At 48.6% G+C, this 25,649-nt stretch overlaps 4 protein-coding genes across 4 annotated transcripts in view; 1 reads left to right on the top strand and 3 right to left on the bottom strand.

Annotated features, from left to right (window-relative positions):
• The window catches only part of EIF2B3 (eukaryotic translation initiation factor 2B subunit gamma), a 124,641-nt gene extending 117,815 nt beyond the window's left edge, over positions 1–6,826 (bottom strand). Inside the window, exons 1-2 of the mRNA XM_036255447.1 lie at positions 6,755–6,826; positions 599–849 (exon numbers count right to left, since the gene is read on the bottom strand). Of these exons, the coding sequence (XP_036111340.1) occupies positions 599–808 (210 nt within the window). The 5' untranslated portion in view covers positions 809–849; positions 6,755–6,826. The remainder of the gene's footprint in view (positions 1–598; positions 850–6,754) is intronic.
• Positions 5,588–14,271, bottom strand: HECTD3 (HECT domain E3 ubiquitin protein ligase 3). Its single transcript, XM_036255446.1, has 21 exons — positions 13,852–14,271; positions 13,529–13,689; positions 13,170–13,262; positions 12,955–13,090; positions 12,559–12,674; positions 12,361–12,474; positions 12,142–12,224; positions 11,544–11,709; positions 11,236–11,317; positions 10,196–10,378; positions 9,992–10,044; positions 9,747–9,811; positions 9,481–9,584; positions 9,089–9,208; positions 8,884–8,973; positions 7,715–7,921; positions 7,314–7,443; positions 7,141–7,215; positions 6,961–7,042; positions 6,755–6,826; positions 5,588–6,588 (listed from the first exon to the last, which is right to left on the bottom strand). Exons 1-21 carry the CDS (start codon positions 14,218–14,220, stop codon positions 6,504–6,506), a joined length of 2,586 nt encoding a protein of 861 aa, XP_036111339.1. The 5' UTR covers positions 14,221–14,271; the 3' UTR covers positions 5,588–6,503.
• A 3,151-nt stretch (positions 14,272–17,422) lies between these two features.
• Positions 17,423–20,810, top strand: UROD (uroporphyrinogen decarboxylase). Its single transcript, XM_036255478.1, has 10 exons — positions 17,423–17,539; positions 18,152–18,264; positions 18,385–18,464; positions 18,541–18,603; positions 18,821–19,018; positions 19,139–19,300; positions 19,684–19,821; positions 19,981–20,081; positions 20,163–20,229; positions 20,570–20,810. Exons 1-10 carry the CDS (start codon positions 17,520–17,522, stop codon positions 20,729–20,731), a joined length of 1,104 nt encoding a protein of 367 aa, XP_036111371.1. The 5' UTR covers positions 17,423–17,519; the 3' UTR covers positions 20,732–20,810.
• Positions 20,811–21,829: 1,019 nt separating this feature from the next.
• The window catches only part of ZSWIM5 (zinc finger SWIM-type containing 5), a 184,973-nt gene continuing 181,153 nt past the window's right edge, over positions 21,830–25,649 (bottom strand). Inside the window, exons 13-14 of the mRNA XM_036256434.1 lie at positions 25,465–25,546; positions 21,830–24,724 (exon numbers count right to left, since the gene is read on the bottom strand). Of these exons, the coding sequence (XP_036112327.1) occupies positions 23,862–24,724; positions 25,465–25,546 (945 nt within the window). The 3' untranslated portion in view covers positions 21,830–23,861. The remainder of the gene's footprint in view (positions 24,725–25,464; positions 25,547–25,649) is intronic.

Below are 25,649 nucleotides of genomic sequence, written 5' to 3'. Positions count from 1 at the left end.
TTGGGAATCAAGGCAATGAGTCGTTAGCCTCCAAGTTTTAGGGGGCCGTCACAGCATCTCAGTCATGCCTCTATCACAGCACTTGTTGCCTTCTCCCTTTGTAAGTTGGTAAGGTAAAACACAGTATCATAATTGGTCTCTCATGTGGACCTTATTGTATTCCATTCCATATTTCACTGCCTTGTACCTAAACGCATAAAAATAGGCAGAATAATGAATGAAGGGCTTAAGGGGAAAGAGTTCAGGCACTGCACTACTAAGAGCGTATGGTCCTGAGTCTGGTGCGCTCACTCGCTGTAACTTCCAGCAGATCCTCCCTTCCTTGAAACTCAGTTTCTCCATCTGTTGCACGTGTGGTTGGCTCAGATTCTCCCCAAGCTCTCTTCTAGCTCGAACACTTGGCTTCCCAGCCGGATCGCAGGACTCGAGCTGGCAACTCTGGGACTCTGTACCCCCATGCACACCCTCAGGCCCTCCTCGGCGAGGCTCTAGGAGCCACCTCCCTCAGATGAAGCGGGGCCGGGCGACCACCACAGGGCGACTCAACCCCGCCAGTCAGCTCCAAGGCGGCCTGGCAGCGCAGAAGCCGCAGCTTTACCTCGGTTCCCCGCGCTGCTGCCGCTCCCAGCGATCCCCACGCCGCCTCCGATTGACAGCCCAAAGGCGCAGGCGCGCGATGACCGAGCCGATCGATGGGACGCGGGGGGCAGGCCTGTGGAGAAGGCACGAGCGCCGAGCTGGTAGATAAAGGGCCAGAAGCGCGCGCACCTCTAGGAGAAAAGTAGGCGGGGCCGTCCTTGCTCTTCATTCACGTATCACCAACCCCTCCCAGTGCAGGGCTCTTGGAACCTAGATTGGAAAAAGTAAGTTTTCCTTCAGGGAGTTCTCATTCTAGCACCTGCTTCCGACCACCACTCTGTGAAAAGAGCTCATTTGGGAACCGCAGTTTTGAGCTAGGCTGAGAAATCACCAAATGTTTTTTGCAGTCCAGGGCTTTCTATGTCGACGATGTCTAATGTGGTGATTCACATCGACTTTCAGAACCAGACTACTATTGTACGGAAAACATCCACATTTAGTCATCAAAACAATGAAGACCTCACTGAGTCGGTGACAATGAACAAACAGCTTGAAGAGAGTGTTAGGTGGAGATCTTGGGTAAAAGCCTTCCAAGCAGACTAGCCAGCAAGTGCAAAGGCCCTGAAGAGTGCATGTTCCAAGAACACCAGAAAGGCCAATATTACTGAAGAGAAGTAAGCCCCTGGGAGAGTGAATGATGGCACAGGTCAGAGAGGCAATGGAAGAAAAGGTGGAGAATTCAGACCCTGTGGGTCTTGTAGGCCATTGTGAGGACCTTGAAGTAGAGGAGGGACATAATATGATAGATTTTGGAAGGATCACTCTGGTTGCTGTAATTATAGACTCTGGAAACAAGGAGACCACTTAAGAGGCTGCAACTGTAGGAGAGACCACAAACACCTGGTTCTAGACAACTCCAACAATTATGAGAGGTAATAAAATAATTGTGTTTTTTTTTTTGGTGGTACGTGCCCCTAGCAGGAACCGAACCCGGGATTCTCTGGTCTGCAGGCCAACGCTCAACCGCTGAGCCAAAATGGCCAGGGTTAAAATAATTGTTTTAAGCAGTAAGTTTTGGGGTGGTTTGTTAAGTTGCAGTAGACTACAGGAACAGTGGCCGTTCTCTTTCCTACACATTCCTATAATTTCCCAATCTTTTGGAAGCTTCCTCTTTTTATATCTATCTCTTAAACGTTGAGTTGCTTTAGCTCCCTGCCAGGCAGGAGGCAGAGTCTAATTTCTGCAATAAAAATAAAGGAGTTTGACTTCATTTAACAGTATTTATTGAGTACCTAATATGTACCAAGAAATGTCTTAGATTCTAGATGATGGGGATATAACAATCAATGAGAAAAACAGGACTTTTACCCAGTAGAGTAGAAGCTCAGCTTCGATTCCACTGAGACCATATCCATAAAAGCAGCCTTATTCCAGCACTGCCCCTCCTTCACTTTATGGTGCTGGTGATCAGTTATTGAATAATTATTTTAACTAAACTATAACACCGAGTGTATTGGTAAAAGTGAGCCATGGAGTGATTGATTTGGCCACAAAAGGCCTGAAATTTGACTACTTTTTCCTTCTGCAGCAAGATTCTCTCTCCTTGATATATGCTCAGGCAAGCAGAAGTCTTTGGAATTTTAGCACAGTTTTTAAGTAAGATCTAGTTATAAAATAAGAACAGCATTCAAACCCATATCTAGTATTCATTTTAAATGCTCATGTTTAAACTAGCAAATGTTTTCAGGGAACTAGAGGAGTTCAACTTCCTCCTCTAGTTGAAGAAAAGTAGTTGAGGGATTGCTTCATTTAAACTCACTTTAAATTATTCCCTTAGGGAAGTAGTTGTTAAACTTATTTGGTCTCTGGGCCATTTTTTTTTAATCCTTACCTGAGGACACTTTTGCATTTATCTTCAGATAGAGGGAGGGAGAAATGGAGGTAGAGAGAGAGAGAAACATCCATGTGGGAGAGACACATCGAGTGGCTGCCACCCACATGACGCCAACAGGGGCCGGGGACAAACTGCAACCGAGGTACGTGCCCTTAGCGGGAACCGAACCCTGGAGTCTCTGGTCCACGGGCTGACTCTCCAACCGCTGTCAGGGTGGTCTCTGGACCCTTTACACTCTTAAAAGTTATTGGGACCCCCAAAGAACGTTTGTTTATATGGATTATATTTATTGACATTTGCCATATTAAAATTCAAACTGAGAAATTATAAAAATAATTCATTTAAATAATCAAATCATTACATGGTAACATAAATAACATTTTTGTTTTCAAAATAAAACATTTACTGAGAAGAATGTCATGGTTTTGACTTTACAAATCTCTTTAATGTCTGGCTAAGTAGAAAACAGTTGGATTTTCCCATCAGTTGTGACACATTGTTTTGGGTGAATTATGTGATGAAACCTGGCCTCACACAGATAGGTTATTGGAAAAGAGATCTTTTAATAGCTTTGTCAGATAGTTATAGGTATTCTACATACTACATACACCAAAACTCAGTAAGTGGTAGTTTGTAAAGATTAGTTGCAATGTAGAATCATTATATCAATGAACATTTTGTACTCTGTTATAATACTTGCACTTTGAATGAACATTCTACCCATGCATGAGTTTGCAACTTGATGCACTGATCATTTATAATATATTGGTTCACTGATTTATGCAGATCTTCCCAATGTGGACTCATTTTATACAATATTTTAAAAATCACCCTGGCCGATTTTGCTCAGTGGTTAGAGCATACGCCTACTGACCTGGGTTCAGTTCCCACTAAGGGCACATACCTTGGTTGCAGTTTGTCCCCAGCCCCGGTTGGGGTTGTGTGGGTGGCAACCAGTTGATGTGTCTCTCTCACATGATGTTTCTCTCTCTCTCTCTTCCACCCTCTCTCTCTCCCACTCTATCTGAAGATAAACGCAAAAATGTCCTCGGGTGAGGATTAAAAAAAAAAAAATCAATGAAAATGTATTAAAAATATTTTTAAAATCACATTTATTACTACCACCCTAATCTCACTAGACAAGTCTGTAGATATTGGAAAGCTGGTAAAAAAATAACGACAAATACAATTTTCCCAAACTTCTGATTTTCTTTTGAAAGCTCAAATATTATCATTGGCAACAAATACTTTAGTGGTTTTCCTTGAAGTGACTGGTTTACTTCATTGTGATAATCTTAATTCTTAATTTTTCAGATTACAATGTACTAAATTAATATTTTTACTATTTTTTTCCATTTCCCTATACCTTTATAATTGACAGTAAGAGAGTTGTTTTTGTTTTTTAATCCTCACCTGAGGATATTTTTCCATTTATTTTCAAACAGGGAGGGAGGAGGGGAGGGAGTGAGGGAGAGAGAGACACATTGATTGGTTGCCTCTGGCATGACCCTGACCAGGGACCAGACCCAACCCGAGGTACATGCCCTTGACCAGAATCAAACCCATGACTCTTTGGTTTGCGGGCCAATGTTGTAACTGCTGAGCCAAGCTGGCCAGGGCAACAGTAGGAGAGCTTTTAATATTTGACAAAAATTTTTAAAGGTCAGAGAATGATGGTAATTTCTCCCATTGGTTAAGATCTCTGCTTGGTTTCAACTTGCAGGATCATTTTTACAGTTTTGACATTACTGTACAGTGCAAAATGAGGATTGCTTATTATAAAAATTTAGCATAAAATGATAAGTATGTGAAAGGTAGCATTTCAAATCAATGGTAAAAGGATAGGTACTTTAAAAAAGGAAGCTGAGGACACTGGTTAACAGCTAGGATATGGTAAAGCTAGGATACTAATAAAGGCAAGCTAACTCTTGAGAATGCTCTTAACTAATATTCCATATTGCCTTCCCATGGTATATATTCAATAAATGGTTTTTTCCATAAAGATTTTGAATTCATAAAAATTAAAAATTTTGTACATTAGGAAAGAATATTTATGAAATTAAATGGCAAAGTACAGACTGGGAAAACAATGACAATACCTGACACAACAAAGGGGTATGATGCCTAATATATGTGCTCGATGCATTCTTTGAATGAATGAATGATTAAATGTAGTTTGCAAGCTGCAAACTACATAACTGGAGTCCAATTTGTTAAAAGATGGACCAAAGACTCATATGGCTGGTAACAGACACAGAAAAGGACTGCCTCCTGCAGGTTGGGCCCTGGCCAGTTTGGCTCAGCAGTTGAGCATCGGCCTGGGGACCAGAGAGTTCCGGGTTCGGTTCCTGCTAGGTGCACGTACCACAAACAAACAAACAAACAAATAAACAAACAAACAAACCAATCAGGGATTGGGCAGCAGCAAGAGAGCTGCCAGGGAGGCTCCCCTGGCATGTTAGACTCAGAGTTATGGGAGACAGGCCTCGGGGGCGGGGAGGGGCCCAGTGCACCATTTGAAGTTTCCAGCCATAGCAGCTTCAGGGCTCAGTGGGAGCGATACCTCCTCCTGTCCCTTCTCCCTCTCTCTGCATGCTACTTGGGACTGTTTGAGGGTGACTGCCCACTGTGTGAGGGGGCTGTATCCACACTTTTTTCACTGGGTACTTTGTTCTTTAAGACTGCACCTTAGTTGTGTGGGAACTGAAAGCGGCATGGTGTGGGTAGCAATGCTGCTGCCTCCTCTTCTGTCAAAATCCTTACCTGGGTGGTTTATCAGCCACCTCAGGGTTTGCCCTATAAGATGTCAAATTCTTCTGCCCACTTGGTTCCTGAAGGAAGACTCCCATCCTCCAAATCACCACACCCATCCCAGATGATACCAGGCCAGCTTTTTTTCCCTTCTGGGTAGTGTGTGTGTGTGTGTGTGTGTGGGGGGGGGTGTCTTTATTTCCCTGCTCAGCTCCAGATTTAATGTTTGCCACGAAGAAGCCCACTACTCCCACTTGACACACATTTCCTTGGCTCCTGGCAGGACCCTGAAGTCCTGGAAAAGCCTTTTCTAACATCCCTCAGGAGCCCAATAAACACATTCTAAAGGAATGAATTCACCCATTTATTGAACTTTTCCCACATGCAAGACATTCTTAGATGGAGTGTCATGGAGGCCCTTAAGGGAGGAAGAGGTGAGGCAGGGATATGGATAAGGCCTAGAAGTAGGTTTAAAGTCTAAGCTTTATTTTTGAGTTGGGTAAAGAGGGGCTATTGAAGATTTCAGAGAGGACATAACTGGCCTTAACTTGTGCAAAATCTTGGGAGTGAGACAGCAGACAGGGAGTCAGGCTGGTGGTGATGTAGAAGTGATTAATACTGGACAGTAGTGGCAGTAAAGATTTAATGTTGAGTTAATGTAGGTTCTGAGCCAGAGAAGGTAGTGGTGCTTCATCACTTGAGACTGGGTTGGAGGAAGGAGAGAGCTCACACATTGGGTATTGAGGGAGAGGAGGAAAAGACCAGTATATGAGGGAGGGGTCTTCATTCTTGGGGCAGGTAACTAAGGAGGAAGATCATCACTCTCTATCTATCCCTGACGCCTTGTTTGGGGAGGAGATTCCACCACTCTCTGTAGTTTTTGTTTTCAGTCCAGGCTGAAGCCGGAGAAAAACACAGATTGAAAAAAAAAGAGGAGCCAAAAATTAAAGCGAAGTCCATGGAGGTTAGGGAGCTAGAAGGCCTCCTTCAAGTAACTCAGGCCTGGCAGCTTGTGCTGGGCTTGTGGAAGGTTCCCTCTCACAAAGGCTAAATAACTCAGGAAGCAAGCCCCATTACACACAGGGCCTGTGTGTCTGCGGGGCTGGGCCACCAGTGTCAACTCACTGCCCCCTCAGCAACCACACACAGGGGCTGAGTGTGCTGGCTTTTTCTGAGTGCATCAGCTTGCATCCTGCCGCAGCTGGTCTAGGCGAGGTGTCTTGCCCTAGGCAAGGGTGAGTGGGACACTGCAGGCCCACAGCTGCCCCCTGGTGCCGACTCACTCTTCCCAAGGGCTCATGTCGGTGTCAATGGCCACACAGTTGTAAGCCGCATAGCGGAGCTTCTCCTCACATACCTTGGCACTGCCGGAGGTAGGGTGCAGGGAGTTGATCAGTGCCAGGTGTAGAGGGCCCCTACCACTACCAGGGGGGATGGGGCTCCAAATAGTACACTTCAGCATTTCATTCACCCTAGAATATCACCTTTCTCCCACTCCCCACTCTCTGGGCTGGAACCAAGGAAACCCACCTGGCATAGTGTGGTAGGAAGAGGGTGCTGGAGCAGGTGGAAGACTCGGGCAGTGCGTCTGTGGTCTCACAGCTGGAGGCGTAGAGTAACCACAGATCAGGAAGAATTGTAGGGGCACAGGGCAAGGGTTTAACATGTATGTGGGGGGGGGAGGGGCTGAGCAGAAGTCTGGCCACAGCTCCTTTAGACCTCCACTCTACACTCACCCCAGCTTGTCCGGGTATATATAGATACGTGCAGGCAGACGGCTTCGGCCCGTGACAAAACGCAGGAAGCGGCTCCGGTCCTCTGAATGGAGCAAGAAATCAGTGCCTATACTTACAGCCTGATTCTGTATCCCACAAGTGGAGTTGAACGCAGGTATCACTCTGCCCTCTACCACTGACCATTGGTGAAGTTGTTCAGTGCCTCCCAGAAATACTGCACGCGTGTGTCAGATGGCTCGAAGTCCTCAAATCGGGCTGGTAGGGACAAGGCCAGAATTCATTTTTGTGTCCTGACAGACACAACCCTTAAGTCCTACCTGGTGCTGCAGTGCCCTGCCCTGTCCCACACTCACTAAGCTTGCGCAGAGCATCCACAGTGACCTCTGGGTCCCCGCACACCTTCTTCTCTAACTCTTGCCAGGTCAGCAAGTCCAGCACAGCCTGCGGCACCACCTTCAGCAGACCTGTCTGCATGGCTGCCACCTGTGGAGAAAGGAAAAGGCCTGGCTGAAGAAGAGGGTACAAGTTCCAGCTCACTGTGTGGTGGGCTACTTGGTCTCCACTCATGGAGATAATGGGACATGGTCTTTGCTAAGCACTAGGGGTATCTTTGCACTCCACTGATCGACAGGAAAGTGGGGCAGAGGGATGATGGGGGCCATTGTTCTTGGGATTGGGTACTGGTGGCTTATCAGGCTAGGCTTTGGCTACTAGGAGCTGTCCAAAGCTCTCTGTTCTGGTCTCTGGGCAGTACCTGCTCCTTACTCTCCTCTAGCCGAGCCTTCTGCACCAGTTGAATGAAACGGGAACGATCCTCATATCCCACCACGATGCCTGCACCCCCGGGGATCAGCTCCACCACCTGCTGGTCACTCAGTACAGTGGTGAATGTTAGTTCCTTCCCAAATTTGAACTCAAATGTCTCCTTGTCCATTCCTTCCATCACTTCCAGGAGCTTCACCTAGGGGTTGGAGAGAGGCAGGAAGGCCAGCTTTTCATTGTGGAAACAGTCTTTGTTTTTCCTCAAGATGCTCACAGGGAAGCAGGACAGATAACCAGGCCACAAGAGAGGTGAGGGGATCAGTGTAAGGGCTGTGAAAGCAACAAGACAACATGTAATCAGGCTTGGAGGCCAGGAAAGGCATCCTGGAGGAAATGGCATCTTTGCTGAGACCCAAAGGTGGCTGGGAATTGGCTGGACTACAAGGAAGTCAGGAGAGAGAATATCGGAAAAAAGATGGGAAGAACAAAAGGCCTAAGCAATCTGTTTGGCTGGAACCTGAATGTGAACCAAGTGGCCACATATACATGGATCATGTAAGGATTTTGCATTTTATCCTAAGCTCAGGGCAGAACAATTAAAGGGTTTAAATAAGGAGTCTGAAATGAATTACTCTAGCTGTTAGAGAACAGATAGGTAAGAACAGACAGGGACACTAGCCTTTGTAGTTTGTGGTTGGGTTAGAAAGAAAGGTGGCTTGAACCGGGGGATAGTGGTGAGATGGAAAAAGTAGACAGATTCCAGAAGGAGATGTGACAGAATGTGAGAGGCAAAGGAGAAGGAGAAATGAAGAGTGAGCCTGAGGGCCTTGGCAGGGAAAGGGGTGAGTGGCAGTGCAGTTCTGACACAGGGAGCTCTAGAGGGCAGTAGACTGGGGAGATGAAGTGTGTGCTGAACTTAAGGTGCCATCTCAGGGCAGACATCCAGCAGGCAGATGTATAGATGGTCCTAGGCTTCAGAGAGAGGCTGGGGCTGGAGGTAAAGATTTAGGAGTCACCAGAATATGGATAGTAGTTGAAACCATGGGAGTAGATGGGACTGGAGAGGGAGCATGTGTGTAGTAAGAGAGTTTAGGACAGCCCTGGGGAACAGCAAGCTTCAGGGGCTGGGCAGAGGAAACACTAGCTCCAAGCCTTACTCACCAGCACAGAGTCCACAGATGGGAAGTCCTTGCTCCAGCTCACCTCCTCACCTGACAGCTGCTTCCACACAAAACCAGGCAGAGCCAGGACCTATGGGACAAATATTCATTAACGTCTTCTCATACTGAGCTGCCCAGGTTTGGCTGCTCCTTCTTCCTTCCAGGGGCCAGGGCTGATTTGATGGGGTGGAGATTAGACTACTCACCAGGAACTCCTTACCCCGAAGGGCAGCCCCCATCAGCTGTCCAATCCACTCATACTTGGCAAAGTCTCGGCAGGAGGGGTTGGGCACATACATGTCCCGGGCCTCACCTGTGCCATTGCCCTGCCCCCAAGACAGAGTTGTCAGCATGGCATAGGATGGACCTACTACTTTGTTGCCTGAGAGTCTCCCAAAGACTTCCCTGAACACCTTCCATTGGGGGCCCTGAATGATCCTTCTGAATGTATAATGGCTCCCTCTTCCCTATCTGCCCAGAGGCTAGCCCAGGGCAACTTGGACCCTCTTCTGCTCCCCTTCTAGCTCAGCCTGGTATCTGGGAGGTTTGCAGAGACAAGACAGCAGAAACAACTTGGGAGGTACGGGTGAGAGATTACCTGGTTGGCTGTGCGCACAAAGAAGGGCAGAGGCACAGGGGTGTCTGCCGAGCTAGGACATAGCTCTTCTGACATGTCTGCCAGGCTATCCCGGAAACCACCCCCTGAAATGACAGACAGATGCCCTCAGGTGGGGCACTCAAGACCTCTAGCCCAAACAATGGAAAAATAAAAGTGGGTTCCCTATCTTGGTTAGCTGGTGACCCCAGAAGCCTCTACCACTCTAACTAGGGCAGGACGCTTACTATCCTCCCTCAGGGCCTCACCTTGGTCAATAATGCCTTCTGCAATGAATTTACACTCCCACCACTGGTCATAGCGCATGGGCCACCTGTAAATAGGGATGGACCTCTGTCATCATGCTGGGCTGGGGTTCAGGACTATTCACCAACCCAGACACCAGCCAGGAGTAGGGCTACAGAGGGGTAACGGTGAAGGGTGACACAGGCAGTGTGTAGGTATATATGTGTACATGTCTGCTCTGGGTAAGCCCCTCACCCTCATCCCATACCTGTAGTCCAGGGGCTTTTCATACTTGTCAGAGGGTTTGAGACCTTCATAAACCTGGAGCAGAGGAAAGAGGAAGGAGGTGTAGGAAAGCCTGTGTCAAGACCTGGCCCCACTCTTGCCCAATGACCTTGCTCAGGTTCCTCTTGGCCCAGCCCCCTGAGCCCCTTACTGACCCTCCCTCAGTACAACCCAAGGTAGTCCAGACCTGGGTGAAGACAGCATTCTTGCAGGCAGGGTCCCTTAAGGGGCAGGCACGGTGTTCCATGGCAAGGCGCCGGTTGATGTACAGGCGTGGCATGAAACTGGGCTTGCTGCTCTCTGAATCACGCAGGCACTGGGCCACCAGGCTTGGCCGCTGGTGTGACAGCAGCAGGAACTGCTTCACTTGCTGGTGAGAAAAGGTGGCCAGAGTAGACTGGTAGGCAGTCAGTCTCTGTCCAGGCCCTGGAACCTTCCTCTATGCCTGGACCTAATGCTACCATTCTAGTCCAAGTCTAGTCCATCCCTGACCTTGCTTCCAGTCCCTGCCTTAGGCCAGCCACCAGGGGGAGCTTTCTAAAACAAACAAACAAACAAACAAACAAACAAACAAATCCAACTTTATCATTACCTTACTTAAAACCTTTTCAATGGTGCCCTGGCCAGTTTGGCTCAGCACCAGCCCTGCCTTGCAGGAGGCAAACAATCAATGTGTCTCTCTCATATACAGGTTTCTCTTTTTTTTTCCTCTCTCTCTAAAAAAAAAAAAAAAAAAATCAATGGAAAAATATCCTCGGGTGAGGATTAAAAACAAAACAACAAAAAACCTTCAATGGCTCCACTGACCTGGGACAAAGTCCCTGCATCACAGCCACAGTGCCCTCTGCTACCTGCCCACTCCCTCCCAGCCTCATCCCCATGCCACAATTACACCGTCTCCCGTCTAAAAATGCTGCTAGTGTTCTTCTCTCACATTATGTAGAGTTGCTAGTAACTCCTAGTGTGCACATTTTATGCAACCTGTTCTATCCATGCTGTCACTGTTCCTCCTCCAGCTCTTTCCAGTGTTTCACACACACTATCTGGGGAATAGCACCAGAAAGACTAAATTTTTACTACATCTGGCTTTCTTCCTATGTACCCAGAGCCCAGCAAAGGTCCAGGACTACAGTAGGTTTTAAGAACTCTCTACTGAAGAGTGAATGATTGCATGAGCAGAAAGGGGGAGCCCACTGCCAAGATCAGCACTGGATGGGCCAGGCTCACCTTAATCTCACTGAAAGTGCCCAGCGTGTGGTCCCAGGCAGGTACCAGGTGGTGCAGGACGCTGTCTAGGATCTTTATGAATCTGGGGTGGGTGGGTAAAGGTAACTGCAGCTAAAGAGTTTGGCATGGTGTCAGATCCCCTCAATCCCCAACACACAGGTACAGGAGCAGCCAGGGCCCAGGGGCTGCTCTGACACTTGAAGTGCAACAGCTTATAGTATAAGACCTTGAGGACCTCCTCCACATAGAGAAACAAGGCTCAGGATAGGGGGAAAGGAAGGGCTTGGCAGGCCCAGGACCACAGCCACCTCTGCAGGAGAACAGCTCTACGGTATAGCACTTCTGGGTCTGTGCCTTCCAGGCGTGGATATCGCACCAGGCTGGTGGGCTGGAAAAGGTCTGCATTCAACCCTAGCTCCCGTTGTCTAGATGACTTGATCTTGACCCCTCGAAGACGCACATCAATCCCGTCATCTGGAGGAAGGAGCCAGAGCGAGATTACTTATTGTGCCTGTTGCCTCCTTGATCCTCAGACCTGAGAAAGTCTCCTTAATGCTCAGTCTTTTATCACCTTTTGCCCTTAGACACTTGGGACATTTGGGATCCCCTTCTACTCACCTATTTCTGATTATTATAGTCTTTGCTGGTTCTTCTGTCCACCACTATAATTGTTGGAATGCCTGAGGGTCCCAAATCAGTTCCTCTTCCAGATGAGCCTTAACATCTCTATGGTTTTAAGGCACAGTACCTTCTACCTGGCTCAGGCCCCAAAGTGCCAAATCCTGTAGTTCAGCTATCACTTTCATCTCAACTCCAAGCCCACCCCCTTGTCTCCTCACAAACTGCCAGCTAGCCATCACCTACACAATAGGTCTCCTTTTCCCTCCTTATAGGCTTAAGCCCCACCTCGGCACTCCACGATGCGGATCTCAATGATTGGAAGGTGGACAGTCATATCCTCCAGGACACAGACATCCCCAATAAGGGTCCTGAGGGGAGAGATGTGAGACACTTTGGATACTCCTTGCCTTCAGGGATTGCTGGGGTCTAACCCAACCTTCCAAGCTGGGCCAGTCCTCATTGCTAAGATCATGCCCCACCTCCTACCCAAGCCAGCTTGCTCACTCGTCAATGCTCACGTCACTCAGCTTCTTCAGGTTGTCCCCTTCACCCCCATAGACCACCACCCGCTTAGGCATAAAGTTGTCATCTGTGGTATCAACTGTGAGTAGCAGCTTCCTAGGGGGTCAAAATATGCACATGGGTCTCTGTACATCCACGGACACATGGCCCACCACCCTGTCCGACTTAGAGCCCACTCACTTGACAATAGTGCCCTTTTTCATGGTAAGCCGCACCCAGTGCTGGCACTGGGACCCATCGCTCTCCCAGTAGGTGTCTGCATTGCTGTCTGTCAGGCAGGACACATTGAACTCTTCCTGGGGAGGGGTAGAGAGGTGGAATAAGTGTTTACCCCCATTCCTTGCACTGGGAGTGTGCTTTGGGTCAGGGAGGAGAGAAAACACAGAGGATCTGGGTTAAATGAGCAGCTGGTATGGATGGAATTGTCTAAGGGTTCCTATAGGATTTCCAATATGGGGGGCTGGACTGAGTCTGGCCTATGGGGATTCAGGTTTAACCCTGGTCTAGAGGTGAGGGTTCTGAATCTAGCAAGATATGACTCCTCTTGCTTGGGGTGAGAGGAGTCCCAGCACTCACCGTGTAGGAGGAAACGTCTATGCTCTCCACATACTGCTTCACACTACCCAGGTTCTCATCCTCCTTGCCCAGGTGGTCATACAAGAAGTGGATCAGGTCCTCGTCACACTCGTAGGTCCACGTCGGGGGCACATAGCTAAGCAATCCCAAATCCCTAATTAGGTCGTGTACAGACCTGGGGCTTCTTCCTCCCCATCCCACCTCAGCTCACTCACAGTAGCCTTTGCACAGCTTCCGTGTATGCCTCGGCGGGCTGAGGCCTGGATCCAAGGCGATGTGAGTATGTCAGGTCCACCACCTGTTCCCATCTGTGGGCAGAGTGGGGGGTGGGGTGGGATGCGGATAAATCAGTTCGAAGCAGGACAATGTCCCCCAAGGCCTGGAACCTTATCCAGAGCTCTATCTCCTCCAAACTACACCACCAGAAGCCCCACCCCAACTTCTTCAGACCACACCCCTTCCTGCTCTGAACCCTGCCTTAGTTCTATCTCACTGAAGGGTGGTGCAAGACTACTTTCCAACCCTTGGGGGCCCGGACGACTGATAGCAAGCCCTGCTCTTCCGACTGTAATACCTGAGTAGCGGGCGGTAGTCCACGCCAAAAAGCTGCTGCTGCCGCTGGAGGTGGTCAGGAGTGTCGATGGGTACGAGGCGGGCCCCGCCTTCTGCCGGGCGGCACACCAGCAGCCAGCCTTCTTCCAGCCCGCAGTCGCCCAGGTGTTCTGCCAGTTGCTCCTACCGGGATGCGTCAGATGGGCAGGTGTCAGGGAACTGCCCAGCCCAAGGCAAAGGGCACCGAACGCAATGCCAACTGAATACAAGGAGGGGAGAGGAACAGCCAGGGGCTTCCCAGGCCCCGGGGGTCTTTTGCGGGGCTCAGGGCAGGCCAGGGAGCACCTTGGTCAGCTTCACCCAGAGCCCATGGCCGTTGCACAGCTCCTCGCCGGTGGTGCGCACGCAGGAGCCGCGCCGGAGCTCGATGCTATTGCTGGCAGCACGGAGGGGCGCTGAGCCGGTACCGGGGGCCGGGCCCGCAGCTCCCACGCGCAGCCCCAGGCCTTCCGCCTCCCACACCGGCAGCAGCACACGCGAGGGTCCCGCGGGGTCCTTGTAAAGCTTGTAGAGCACCTCGCGCGGCACGAAAGCCAGCGCCGCCGGCAGCGGCCGTCCAGCGCGGAGGCTCTGCGCTGCCTCTGCCAGGAAGCGTATTCGACCCAGCAGCTGCCGTGGGGTCTCTAGCGCCGCGCCCGGGCCGGGGCCCGCCATGGCGAAGTGGCAGAAGGAAGCGCAGGAACGACCCGACCCGGCTCTAGGAGCAGCGGCTGACTGAGCTTCCCACTAAGCTCTGCCCCGCCCTCGGCCAGCCTTCACCGTATGTTCTGGACTAAGCGCACCTCACATATTGCCCTCTGTAGTACTCGGATCTTCAACCATACACATTACCTGCCCCTGTGTCTCCCACCCAGCCAACTAGACCCAAGTTCAGTAGTTTCTGTTTGATCAATCTCCCCTTCGTGATCCCCATTTCTACTACCATTTTATCCCCACTAGTACCACCCTTATTCAAGCCACTACCCTCTTATTGCAACTGCCATTTTTTTGGTCCTCTGGCTTTCTGTTTTGCCTCCTCACCAATAAGTCATACTACAACCAGAAGAATCTTTTAAAATTTTCTAGACATCCTTCTCTGGCTCCCCATCCTAGTGACAGTGTGACTTAATGATTGGGAGAATAAACTCCTCCTCAGCCCTGCCACTGACAGTCTTGAGTCACTCAAACTTAATCCTGGTTGTTACTCCAAATCCCAGGATACTGGTGATCATTATCCAGTTTCTCCCAGTAATTCTGAACCAAATGAGAGGAAAAGCCTAGATAGGAAGGGAGGAGGCAAAAAGATGGAAAGAAGATGTTGATGAAGTACAGTCATGGAGGAAAAGGAAACTCTGTCCCTTCCCTCCATTAAAAGAAGTTTTCTTGAAATATAATTCACATACCATTCAATTCACCCATTTAAACTGTACAAGCCAATGGTTTTTGATATATTACATTAAGTTTTAAAAATTGTGGTAAAATTTAAAACTTGCCATTTTCACCACTTTAATTGCACAATTATTTATTTTCAAAACTTTTTCATTACCCCAAACTGAAACTCTGTACCCTTTAAGCAATTAACTCTTCATTGCCTCCTCTCCCCTGCCCTTGGTAAACTCTAATCTACTTTCTGCCTCTATGAATTTGCCTATTCTAATGAGAGTGGAACTATACAATACTTGTCTTTTTGTGTCTGTCTTATTTCACTCAGCATAATGTTACAACAATGTGCCCAGCCGGTGTGGCTCAGTGGTTGAGCATCGACCCATGCACCAAGAGGTCACTGGTTCGATTCCCAGTCAGGGCACATGCCCAGGTTGTGGGCCTGATCCCCAGTGAGGGACATGCAGGAGGCGGCTAATCAATATTCTCTCTCATCAATGTTTCTATCTCTCTCTCCCTCTAAAAATCAATAAAGAAAAAAAATTTTTTTTTGTACATGCCTCTAGTGGGAATTGAACATGGGCCTCTCTGGTCCACAGGCCAATGCTCCAATCGCTGAGCCAAACCAGCCAGGGCAAGAAAAAAAAATTTTTTTAAACAAAACGAACAAACAAAGAAAACATTGTTGTAGCATGTATCAGAACAAGTTCTTTTTATGGCTGAATTATATTGTATGTATATACAATATTTTATCTAGTTAGCTGTTGATGGACACTTAGGTGGAAACTTTGTGGGTTTTTTTAATAGTTTTATTTTAGAGAGAGAAGGGAGCGGGGGAGAGAGAGAGAGAGAAACATAGATATGAGAACACAACATCAATCTGCTGCCTCCTGCATGCCTCCCACCAGAAATCGAACCAGCAACGCTTTGGTGCATGGGAAGACACCTAACCAACTGAGCCACACCAGGCAGGGTGGAAACTTTGTTTTTATATAGTTTTTAAATAATTGAAGTTATTAGGAAATAAATAATAAATAATCCCATGTAATTTAGAGTTTTTTTCTTCCTAGAAAATTGGGAACACAGTGCTTCTTTTTCCTTCTCTTCAAGCTATTTGTATGCTGTTGCACTACTACAGAATAAAGTGAACAAATGCACCTCACAAGGGCCTGCATAACCTGAACACTGTAGACATCTCCAACCTCTTGAATAATAGCCATTTGTTCTTTTGCCTCTTCACTTTACATATGCTGTTCCATGTGCTTGGAACAACCCCACTGCTTTCCCCAATTAATCAAGGATCCTTTGCTAGTTGCTTCTAGCTTTTTCCTCTTTTGTTTTTGTTAATCCTTTCTGTTGATTTCTTTATTTCTTTGTTTAATCCTCACCTGAGGACATTTTTCCATTTTTGTTGTTGTTGTTGTTCAGATAGAGTGGGAGGGAGGGAGAGGAAGAGAGAGAGAGAGAGAGAGAGAAACATCGACATGAAAGGGACATATCGAGTGGCCGCCACCCACATGACCAACCAGGGCCAGGGACAAACTGCAACCGAGGTACGTGCCCTTAGCGGGAACCGAACCCAGATCTCTCCAGACCACAGGCCAATGCTCCAACCGCTGAACCAAACCGCCCAGGGCTCTGTTGATTTTTTTAGAGAGAGTAGAAGGGAGGGAGGGAGAGTGGAAAAGAAACATCCATGTGAGAGAGACACATGGATTTGGTTGTCTCCCTCACAGCCCCAGGGGATCAAACCTGCAACCCAGGTACTGCCTTTGAATCAAACCCGCGACACTTCAGTCAGTGGGCCGACACTCTAACCGCTGAGCCAGACTGGCCAAGGCTAGCTTTTTCTCCTTAAAACATGTATTATTATGCTCCAGCTGGTGGTGTGGCTCAGTTGGTTGAGTGCGGTCCCATGGACTGAAAGGTAGCAGGTTCAGTTCCTGGTCAGGGCACATGAACAGGTTGTGGGTTTGATCAGAGGCAACCAAATGACGTCACGTTTCTCTGTCACATCAATATTTCTCTGTTCCTCTCCCTTTCTCTCTCAAAATCATTAAAAATATTTTTTTTAAAAACACGTTTATTACTGTGATTGCTGATTTCTTTTTTTCCCCATCAGTTTGGAAGGGGCTATCTTACCACTGTAACTTTCACACGTATTATAGGCTCTTAGTAGGTAACGTAATGATTTTAGTTTCCTGTACAGCTTGGTTCCATAATCCACTGTATGTTTGCCTGGTCCAACCAGGCATAAAAGATTGTTGCAATCATGGACTGTGGGAGTGAAAGTGAGACTTAGGCTGAGCCTTTGGGATTCCTAGGCCATTAGAGGAGGGCAAATTCCTCAAGCTACCGGAACGTGCGGTTTAGAGGGAAGTTATTTTTGGGGTACGTATTTGTTGCTGCGTCGCTACAACGGACTTCATGGTGAAGTGAAGTAGGAGATCCTACCCGCAGCTAGAGTCTGATCACGTGACTTTCAACATGGCCACCGCCTTGGCTCAGTCCAAGAAGGGGTGGAGCCTGAGGAGGGGCCGGCTCAGACTCAGGTTTAAGTGAGACTGGCTCGCTGTTACAGGCATCTAATCATGGAGGCGAACGGGTTGGGGTGAGTTCTCTGAACCACGCGCGGTGTGGCTAGCAAGGCTTCTTACCCCATATCCCCTTCCCCTTGGAGCGTCCCTAACCCGAACCCCGGTGTCTGGAATCCCGAAAAATCCTCCAACTATGGATTCCTGAGACCATCCCAGGGTCCGCTTAGCTGGATTCCGTCCCCCAGACCTTCATTGGGGGGATGCCCCCAGGACTTTCTAATCTTCAGCTAGGACCCCTATTCCCGGACCGTCAACTCTGATCCCTTCTTGACTAGCCCCGAGACCCGGAACAGACCGTTATACTCCCCTGTTCCTGTGATTTTCTGGTCCAGAGACCCTCAAACTCTCCTTTCTGCCCGCCCCGGTCTTTCTAGAGACTTTGAGCTTGGGGAAGCTGGGACTGTGTGTAGGTAGGGTAGAGGCCCCACAGCGCCGGCCCTTGTAGTCTTGTGCCCTACCTGATAGGCAGAGAAGAGGCATAATGGGCCGGGAGCCACAGCTTGGGAGCTGGTCTGGGGAAAACAGATAACAGTGCTGGACTGAATCCGCCTTAAGAACCGGAGTCTTCCCTAACCTTTAGCTTAGTTTACTGATACCTACACCCCCACCCCCCACCCAACCTCCAGACCCCAAGGCTTTCCGGAACTGAAAAATGACACATTCCTGCGAGCAGCCTGGGGAGAAGACACTGACTACACTCCTGTTTGGTGCATGCGGCAGGCAGGCCGCTACTTACCAGGTCAGGGTCAGGGCTTGGGAGTCTAGGTAAAACTTTGGAAGGCAAAATGTTTTTGAGATGCAGGGGAGGGCTCTAGAAGTTCCTCAAGGTTGAGCCCTGCCTTCCCTCTCTTGTCTACAGAGTTTAGGGAAACTCGAGCTGCCCAGGACTTTTTCAGCACCTGTCGATCCCCAGAGGCATGCTGTGAACTGACTCTGCAGGTGAGGGGTCCACAAAAGAGGGAGGGATTTATGCTCTCAGCACACCATCTAACCACCAGCCTTCTATTTCCTATAGCCACTGCGTCGCTTCCCTCTGGATGCTGCCATCATCTTCTCCGACATCCTTGTTATACCCCAGGTACCCACTGAAACCTGATTCTGAATGAAAAAGGGAAAAGACAGTCAAGGTACAAGATGGACACTTAACCTCATCGGACAGTGGGAAAAACTTAGGCTGGAAGATATGGAGTTAGGCTGAGCTTTATTCTCCTTTCCTCTTTCCTGGCATAGTCTGAGCAAAGTCTTTCCTCCTAGACTTACAGGTTGGGAACACAGATTTTTTTTTCTCCCTCCAGGCATTGGGCATGGAGGTGACCATGGTGCCTGGCAAAGGTCCCAGTTTCCCAGAGCCATTAAGAGAAGAGCAGGATTTAGAGCGCCTCCGGGATCCAGCAGCAGTGGTCTCTGAGCTGGCCTATGTATTCCAGGCCATCACCCTCACTCGACATCGGCTGGCTGGACGTGTGCCACTGATTGGCTTTGCTGGTGCCCCGGTAATGTAGGATAGGGCAGGTACTTGGGCAAGGGAAAATCACTCTGGCAGGTCTGGTGTAGAAAAGGGAAGGAAGTGTCAGACATATACACCTGTGTCATTCTCTTTGTATCCTTTGCAGTGGACTCTGATGACATACATGATTGAGGGTGGCAGCTCAAGCACCATGGCTCAGGCCAAGCGCTGGCTTTACCAGAGACCGAAGGCCAGTCACCAGCTGCTTCGCATCCTCACTGATGCTCTGGTACCATATCTGGTGGGACAAGTGGTTGCTGGTGCCCAGGTGAGTCCTGAGGGAGAGACAAATAGGCTAGGGTTTAGTGTATAAGGACCAGAAGCAACATAGTTCCCTACACCTGAGAGAGGATAGGTGTCTTAATGCCAGGCATGAAAGAAGCTTGGTTTGTACTGATCTGGCTGGAGGAGCTAAGTCCACTTTGACACTGGCAGGGGGGCTTAATGTTTTGTGTGTTCAAAGATCAAAGCTAGTAGCACTGGGATCTGGAGGGAAAGACAAAACTTTTGAACTGAAACTGGGTTTTCAGGCTTAGGCAGTATCAGGGGTTGAAGTCACTCAGGGAAAATTAAGGTTAATTCTTTGTGTGGGGCCTGAGATATTTCCTTTTTGTGTGTTAAGTATTTCTCTTCACCACTACCTAACTGTAGGCATTGCAGCTCTTTGAGTCCCACGCAGGGCACCTTGGCCCACTGCTCTTCAGTAAGTTTGCACTGCCCTACATCCGTGATGTGGCCAAGCGAGTAAAGGCCAGACTGCAGGAAGCAGGCCTAGCACCAGTGCCCATGGTAAGAATGGGGATAGAGTGAAGGTGTGACTGGAATTTTTAAGTCCTGCATGGAATGAAGTGACCACTGGAGGGCAGCAAAGCTACAGCTGAGATAGGTTAGTAGGCAAAGCAAGGCCCTCCTCTGTAGGCTTAGAAATCTACCCTTTCTTTCCCTCAGATTATCTTTGCTAAGGATGGACATTTTGCTCTGGAGGAGCTGGCTCAGGCTGGCTACGAGGTGGTTGGGCTTGACTGGACAGTTGCCCCGCAGAAAGCCCGGTCAGTAATGGAAGGTGAAGTAGAGGGGGTATAGCTGCCATACGTGCAGTCACCAGAACATAGCACTAACTCTGCTTCCAGGGAACGTGTGGGGAAGAACGTGACCTTGCAGGGCAACCTGGACCCCTGTGCCCTGTATGCACCTGAGGTAACAACCAGGGTCCCTATGTATGTCTGTGAGTTTGTCTCTGTGCACTCTATGGCTGTGGAATAGTTGTATTATTATGTGTTTTTATGTCTGTCTCTCCCCTCTACTCCATACACACCCTGTGAACTCTAAGGAGGCCAGAATTTCTTTTTATTGTTGTTTATTTGTGTTCTCTTAGTGCCTGGCCCATTCTAGGCATCCAATAAAATATTTTAAATTAATGACTGAAGGAATAACACTGAGTAGAATCATGCCTATATATATGTGTGTTACTACTATATATAGGGAGGACAGAGGCTTGCTGGTCCTCCCTGTAGCCAATGCCCTGTTGGTCCCCCAGGAGGAGATTGGGCGGCTGGTGCGGCAGATGCTGGATGACTTTGGGCCACAGCGCTACATTGCCAACCTAGGCCATGGACTTTACCCTGACATGGACCCAGAACATGTTGGAACCTTTGTGGATGCCGTGCACAGATACTCACGTGTGCTTCGACAGAACTGAGCATACATTTCTCCCCCTCAAGTACTACCAACAAAGAAGATTGTTTCCAGGATAATAAAAATCTCAGAGTTGGAGTCTAGTATGTGGTTTTGTTAGTGAAAGATCTGTGGCCTTATCTTCAATTCCTTCTCAGCCTCTGTTCCTTCCTTGGGGTCTCTTTCTGCATCCTCTCCCAAAGTTGTGGGAACTCAGATATTGGAATATGTACTGTCAGGGCCCTTACCATCATCTTGACCTCAGATCTTCAAGCCCCAGAGCTACATGGGCTTGGGTAGAGCTTCCTAACAACTGGAGCTGTGACATTTGAAGAGAAATGGGGTTCCCACAGCTTATGAGGCCAAACTGACAGGGCTTTGTGTCTGGGGAGAGAAGGGAGTGTAGATCAGAGAGTGGCACAGGAATGGCTAGAATACCTCAGAGAGCCCTTTCAAGGAAGACAGGAGTCTTTCTTAGCAGGGAGAAGCTGAGAAGCCTTCAGCTTTGATACCAAACGATAGGAGGACATAAAGACAGGGCTAGGTTGCTTAGGATTAGAGTCTTAGACTTGCATCACTGATATGAGAAGGCCTCTGAAGCCAAAAGTCCCTATGGGGTTTAGGGTTGCTTTGCATTCTTTAAAAAAATATTTTTCTTTTCTTTATTGATTTGAGAGAGGGGAAGGGAGAAGTAGGGAGAGATAGAAACATCGATGAGAGAGAACATCGACTGGCTGCCTCCTGCATGCCCCCCACTGGGGATTGGGCCCACAATCTGGGCATGTGCCCTGACTGGGAACCAGTGACCTCTTGGTGCATGGGTCCACACTTAACCCCTGAGCCACACCGGCTGGGCTGCATTCTTTTCTGAGCATACCCTCTAATTTTCTCAGGATCTTAGTGTTTCTGCCCTTTATGGTGGTACTTATTTCATGGGACAAGACTCTGAGTTGGCTGTGAGCTCTGGAGAGGGGTCTAGTGTGGCAAGAAATTCTTCATTTGTCATTCCACATCTCCTTACACCATCCAACCAGCTCCCTGTCCCAGCCAGGGCAATGTAGAAGAGAGAGAAAAACCTCATTTATTGAGACACAATTTCTGATTTTACAAAAATGATCCTTTCTGTGATCCATTATTTATTTATAGAAAAGCACTGAGTTCACATACTTGCTAAAAAATGGCAATTGTGACACAGAAATGGGAGTGGCTTTTTTTTAAACCAACCTATTGGGCTGAGAGGTTGTAGGGGCCCATGGCTGAACAGTAAGACTTCATTAGCCACAAACAGCAAATACAATTTACTGGCTAGAGTGGAAGGGGGAAAAAGGTGACATAGTTTGTAAAAGAAAGGAAAATAGAGCAGACAAGTCCTTAGTTCACACTCTAGCTATACCACCCTTTCTCTATCACACCCTACCCCCTACTCAGGAACTAAAACATAAAATAGTAAACACCAAGACACTGGCATCCAAATGACTCTTCTGAATGCCCTTGCTACCTCCTGTAACAATTCCAGGTTGAGCATAGGGGCAGGAAGGTAGCAGGAACATCATACACTGGAGGTCAGTCAGCCAGGGCTAATACAGGGGTTGCCCACTAGGGCTAGAAACTAGTCAGAAAGGGAAAGGCCAAACGCATCCTAGCCTAGCCTCCAAATCAGCAACCAATGGGACTGTGACAAAAGCAGGCAGAGGAAGCTTGAGGTAGAGAGGCAGGGGAGGAAAACAAGTACAGGGTAAGAAGAGAACTGAGGAGCTGATGAAGCCACTCTTAAGGTAGAGGGAGACTAGTGCTTAGAAATTTGTTTGGTGGGAGAATAAAGGAGGCACAGAGATGGGGAACATGTTTAGCTGGTGAGAGAGACTAAGGAGACTAAGAGGAATTGGGAAGACAGATCTGGCAAAAAAAGAAGAGCCACATTCATGCAGATCTTCAAACATGAATTCACAGACATACCTACATGTTGAAAATTACACAGTTACACATGTAAAGACAGATTTATGAAGAGCAGGCATACACACAGAAACATGTTTATACACATGCACTCATGTGTGCCCAGATACACACTAAACATGCATCAACAAACATGAATGCACACATACTGATAAGTATTTCTACATGTTCACAAATGTGTATACCCTCACACAGAAACAGTCCAACACACAGACATGTATTCACACAGACACTGATACACATGTGCACATACAGGCATGCACAGGTATATCTAAGCATACAGACATATGTACTTGGCCATACAGATATATACACATACACATACATAACTAGAGATGAAATAAGACACTCTTTAACACAAAGGTGACCAGAGCAGATGAATATTATGAGCTCAGTGGCCTCCTAGTCCTCCACCTTCTCCCTGCACTTGCTTCTCAGGAGCTCAGCAGGCTCCTAGAGACTGTATGAGGCAGGAAGGAGCAAGAGCTTCAGCGTCCTCATGGCTTTATACAGCAAAAGTCTAAGTCCTGTCCTGGCCCTGGCCCTCACCCACCACAGGGCTACAGATGCCGTCTGTGGAATGGGGTTTCTGCATAGACTAGACTTGGAATTTATTTTAACTGGCCATTTTTCTCCCTGCCACCTCTCCTCTTCCACTGCCAACAGCATATACTCTGCACAGGAAACCTGAGAAATGGTTATGAGTCTCCTCAGAAAACAAGCCTATCTTCCCAACCACAGCTATTTCAAGTACCCATCAAATTAGAACCAGAATTATAAATAGTTACAACTTTACAATGTAATTGGCAACACATATACTATAATATTTACAGTACCATAAATGCTTCTGTTTCTCTGGTTAAGCAATCCCTGAGATGGAACAGTGTTCTGTGTTTGCCAAGGGAGAGAGGGCCAATGCCCAGGACACACGCAGGATATAGGGGCGTGAGGTGGCATGTTGTAGGGTTTCTGATCGATCTGCAGGGCCCAGCTCCTCCAGGAACAGTGGGCTATAGTGAGAATCTTGCCAAGGCAGGCATATTGGCTAGAGTTGGACTCTCCCCATGCTCAGCCCTGTGGTCCTTTAGTTCAGCCACAGGTGCTTAGAGTCCTCTCAGGGTGGACAAGTGTTTCAGTGTCCTCTGCCTGACCTGATAGTACCTGGGATCCCAGGCTGCCCCAGCAGTGAGCTGTCTGCTTTCTCAGCCAAAGCGCTCTCGCACCAGCAGCATCAGCTTCTTCTTGCCTTTGTAAATTTGTTTGAGGTTGTCGATGAATTGGGCAAACTGTAGGTGGCCATCCTGCGGCAGCAAGAAGGTCTCCCGAGCCTTGCTCAGAAACTCAATAAACTCCCCATAGTGGCGAGGGCTGATGTGTGTCAGGCGTGAGTGTGTAGTGTTGATATAGGCATTGATGGTGGCATCCAGCAGTTGGCGCAGTGGAGCTTTGTCAGTGGACATGAGCTTTCCAGAGCTGCGGCGACCTGGGATGCCAGCCAAGCCAGGTGCAGTCACTGTGCAGCGCCGCAGGATGTCTGAAAGCACTGTAGCACAGTGCACGCTCTTCACCACCAGGGGAATGAGGGCCGCCAGCTCATTCTTGCCCAGAGAATGACTGAGGGCACATGCCCAGAGTACATCATTGATGGCTGGATGGGTGTCTTGGTTGTAGGCTAGGTTGAGATGGCTCATGGCTAGTGAGGCCAGCTTGAAGGCACGTAGCGGATAGCCACGGAGCTCCATGTAGCGGGCAATGGTGAACAGCTGTGAATGAGTCATGCCACCAGTGGCAGCATCAATGGCGATCTGGTAGGCTGCCTCAAAGGCAATGTGGTCTTTCTCACAGAGTGTAAGGGCTGATAGGGCACAGCTCTGTGGATCCTTCATAGCACACTGCAAGGCCAGCGTGCGAGCACAGCTAGCCAGTTCCTCCCGCTGTGGATAGTCAAGACTGAGGCGCAGGATAGTGGTGTGGGATACGGCTGTGGCAGCCACAATGCTAGTAGCCTCGGTGGGGGTGAAGAGTGTGTACCAGCTCTGCAAGATGCTCACCAGGGCCCGCACACCTGTCAGGGAGAGCCTGAGCTCAGCTGTGGCCATTATGATCCCGATCCAGGTCTGCCCAGATTACCCTTTGGGGTCAGAATTTGGCCTGCAGAGATGAGTTCTCCCTTCTCAGCAGCCTTGAGATGATCTGAGGCAAACCATGGCAAGAGGAGCATCCTGGATGGCCAAACCCTGTTTAGGGTCTCTTGCCATCCCTTCCTTCCCCAGGTCAGAGGATGGAAAGTTTCAGCAGGTGCTCTTAGCCCCTCACAAGGATGGAGCAGCAGAGCCTGTGGTTTGCCTGCCCCAAAGCAAGGGTCACAGATCTGCCTGGAGGTTCTAGCTGAAGTGTGGTCTCTCTGGGTAGAGTCTTGTGCTAGGGCTTTGGGCTCTAGAAGGGGTTCTGAGCCTCCAAGTTGTTTGGAGTTTCTCAGAAGTATGGACAGAGACTGGGACCAAACCACTGGGTCAACCACCTCACAAGCGTGTACTTGAGTACTAGTGGTTAAAATTCATTCTCTCAGATGTCTCTGATCAGAGGGATAAGTACTGCTGACATTAGGGTATAGTCCAAGCAGAGATGGCAGAACTTGGGCAAGCTTGGGCTGGCTAAACAGAGGCCATCTTCTACCAGTAGCCCCATCCTTTCTTAGGCCATCAGTAATAGGAATATGAGAGCTCTAATGATTTGTAGTCCTGTCCTAAGAGCAGGGCCCAGGAACTCCTTTACCCTGGGGGTAGAGGGAGGTGGGAGACTCACCCACTTCTGTAGCACATGTCACCAACCACCGCACCATCTCCCGGCGTCTCCAGTTAAGGGTTGATAAGGTCATCCTCATCACCTGGGCAAAAAAGAGACATTCCTGGTGAGTTAAGCATAACTGTTAAGAACTCCCTCTCCCTACTTCACCTTCCCATTTCTTTAAGCAACAAGTATTTATTGGT

This window comes from Molossus molossus, unplaced genomic scaffold, assembly GCF_014108415.1.
Source record: "Molossus molossus isolate mMolMol1 unplaced genomic scaffold, mMolMol1.p scaffold_m16_p_12, whole genome shotgun sequence".
NCBI lineage: Eukaryota > Metazoa > Chordata > Mammalia > Chiroptera > Molossidae > Molossus > Molossus molossus.
The sequence above is the reverse complement of the archived record's forward strand: the minus strand, read 5'-3'. Positions and strand labels throughout refer to the sequence as shown.

Coding starts and splice junctions, on each gene's coding strand:
- UROD (XM_036255478.1), top strand. CDS start 17,520: ATGGAGGCGAACGGGTTGGG. Junction 17,540..18,151: donor ATGGAGGCGAACGGGTTGGG/GTGAGTTCTCTG, acceptor CCCAACCTCCAG/ACCCCAAGGCTTTCCGGAAC. Junction 18,465..18,540: donor GCTGTGAACTGACTCTGCAG/GTGAGGGGTCCA, acceptor TATTTCCTATAG/CCACTGCGTCGCTTCCCTCT.
- HECTD3 (XM_036255446.1), bottom strand. CDS start 14,220: ATGGCGGGCCCCGGCCCGGGCGCGGCGCTAGAGACCCCACGGCAGCTG. Junction 10,045..10,195: donor AGAATGCTGTCTTCACCCAG/GTCTGGACTACC, acceptor CCTCTGCTCCAG/GTTTATGAAGGTCTCAAACC. Junction 9,812..9,991: donor GAAAAGCCCCTGGACTACAG/GTATGGGATGAG, acceptor CCCTATTTACAG/GTGGCCCATGCGCTATGACC.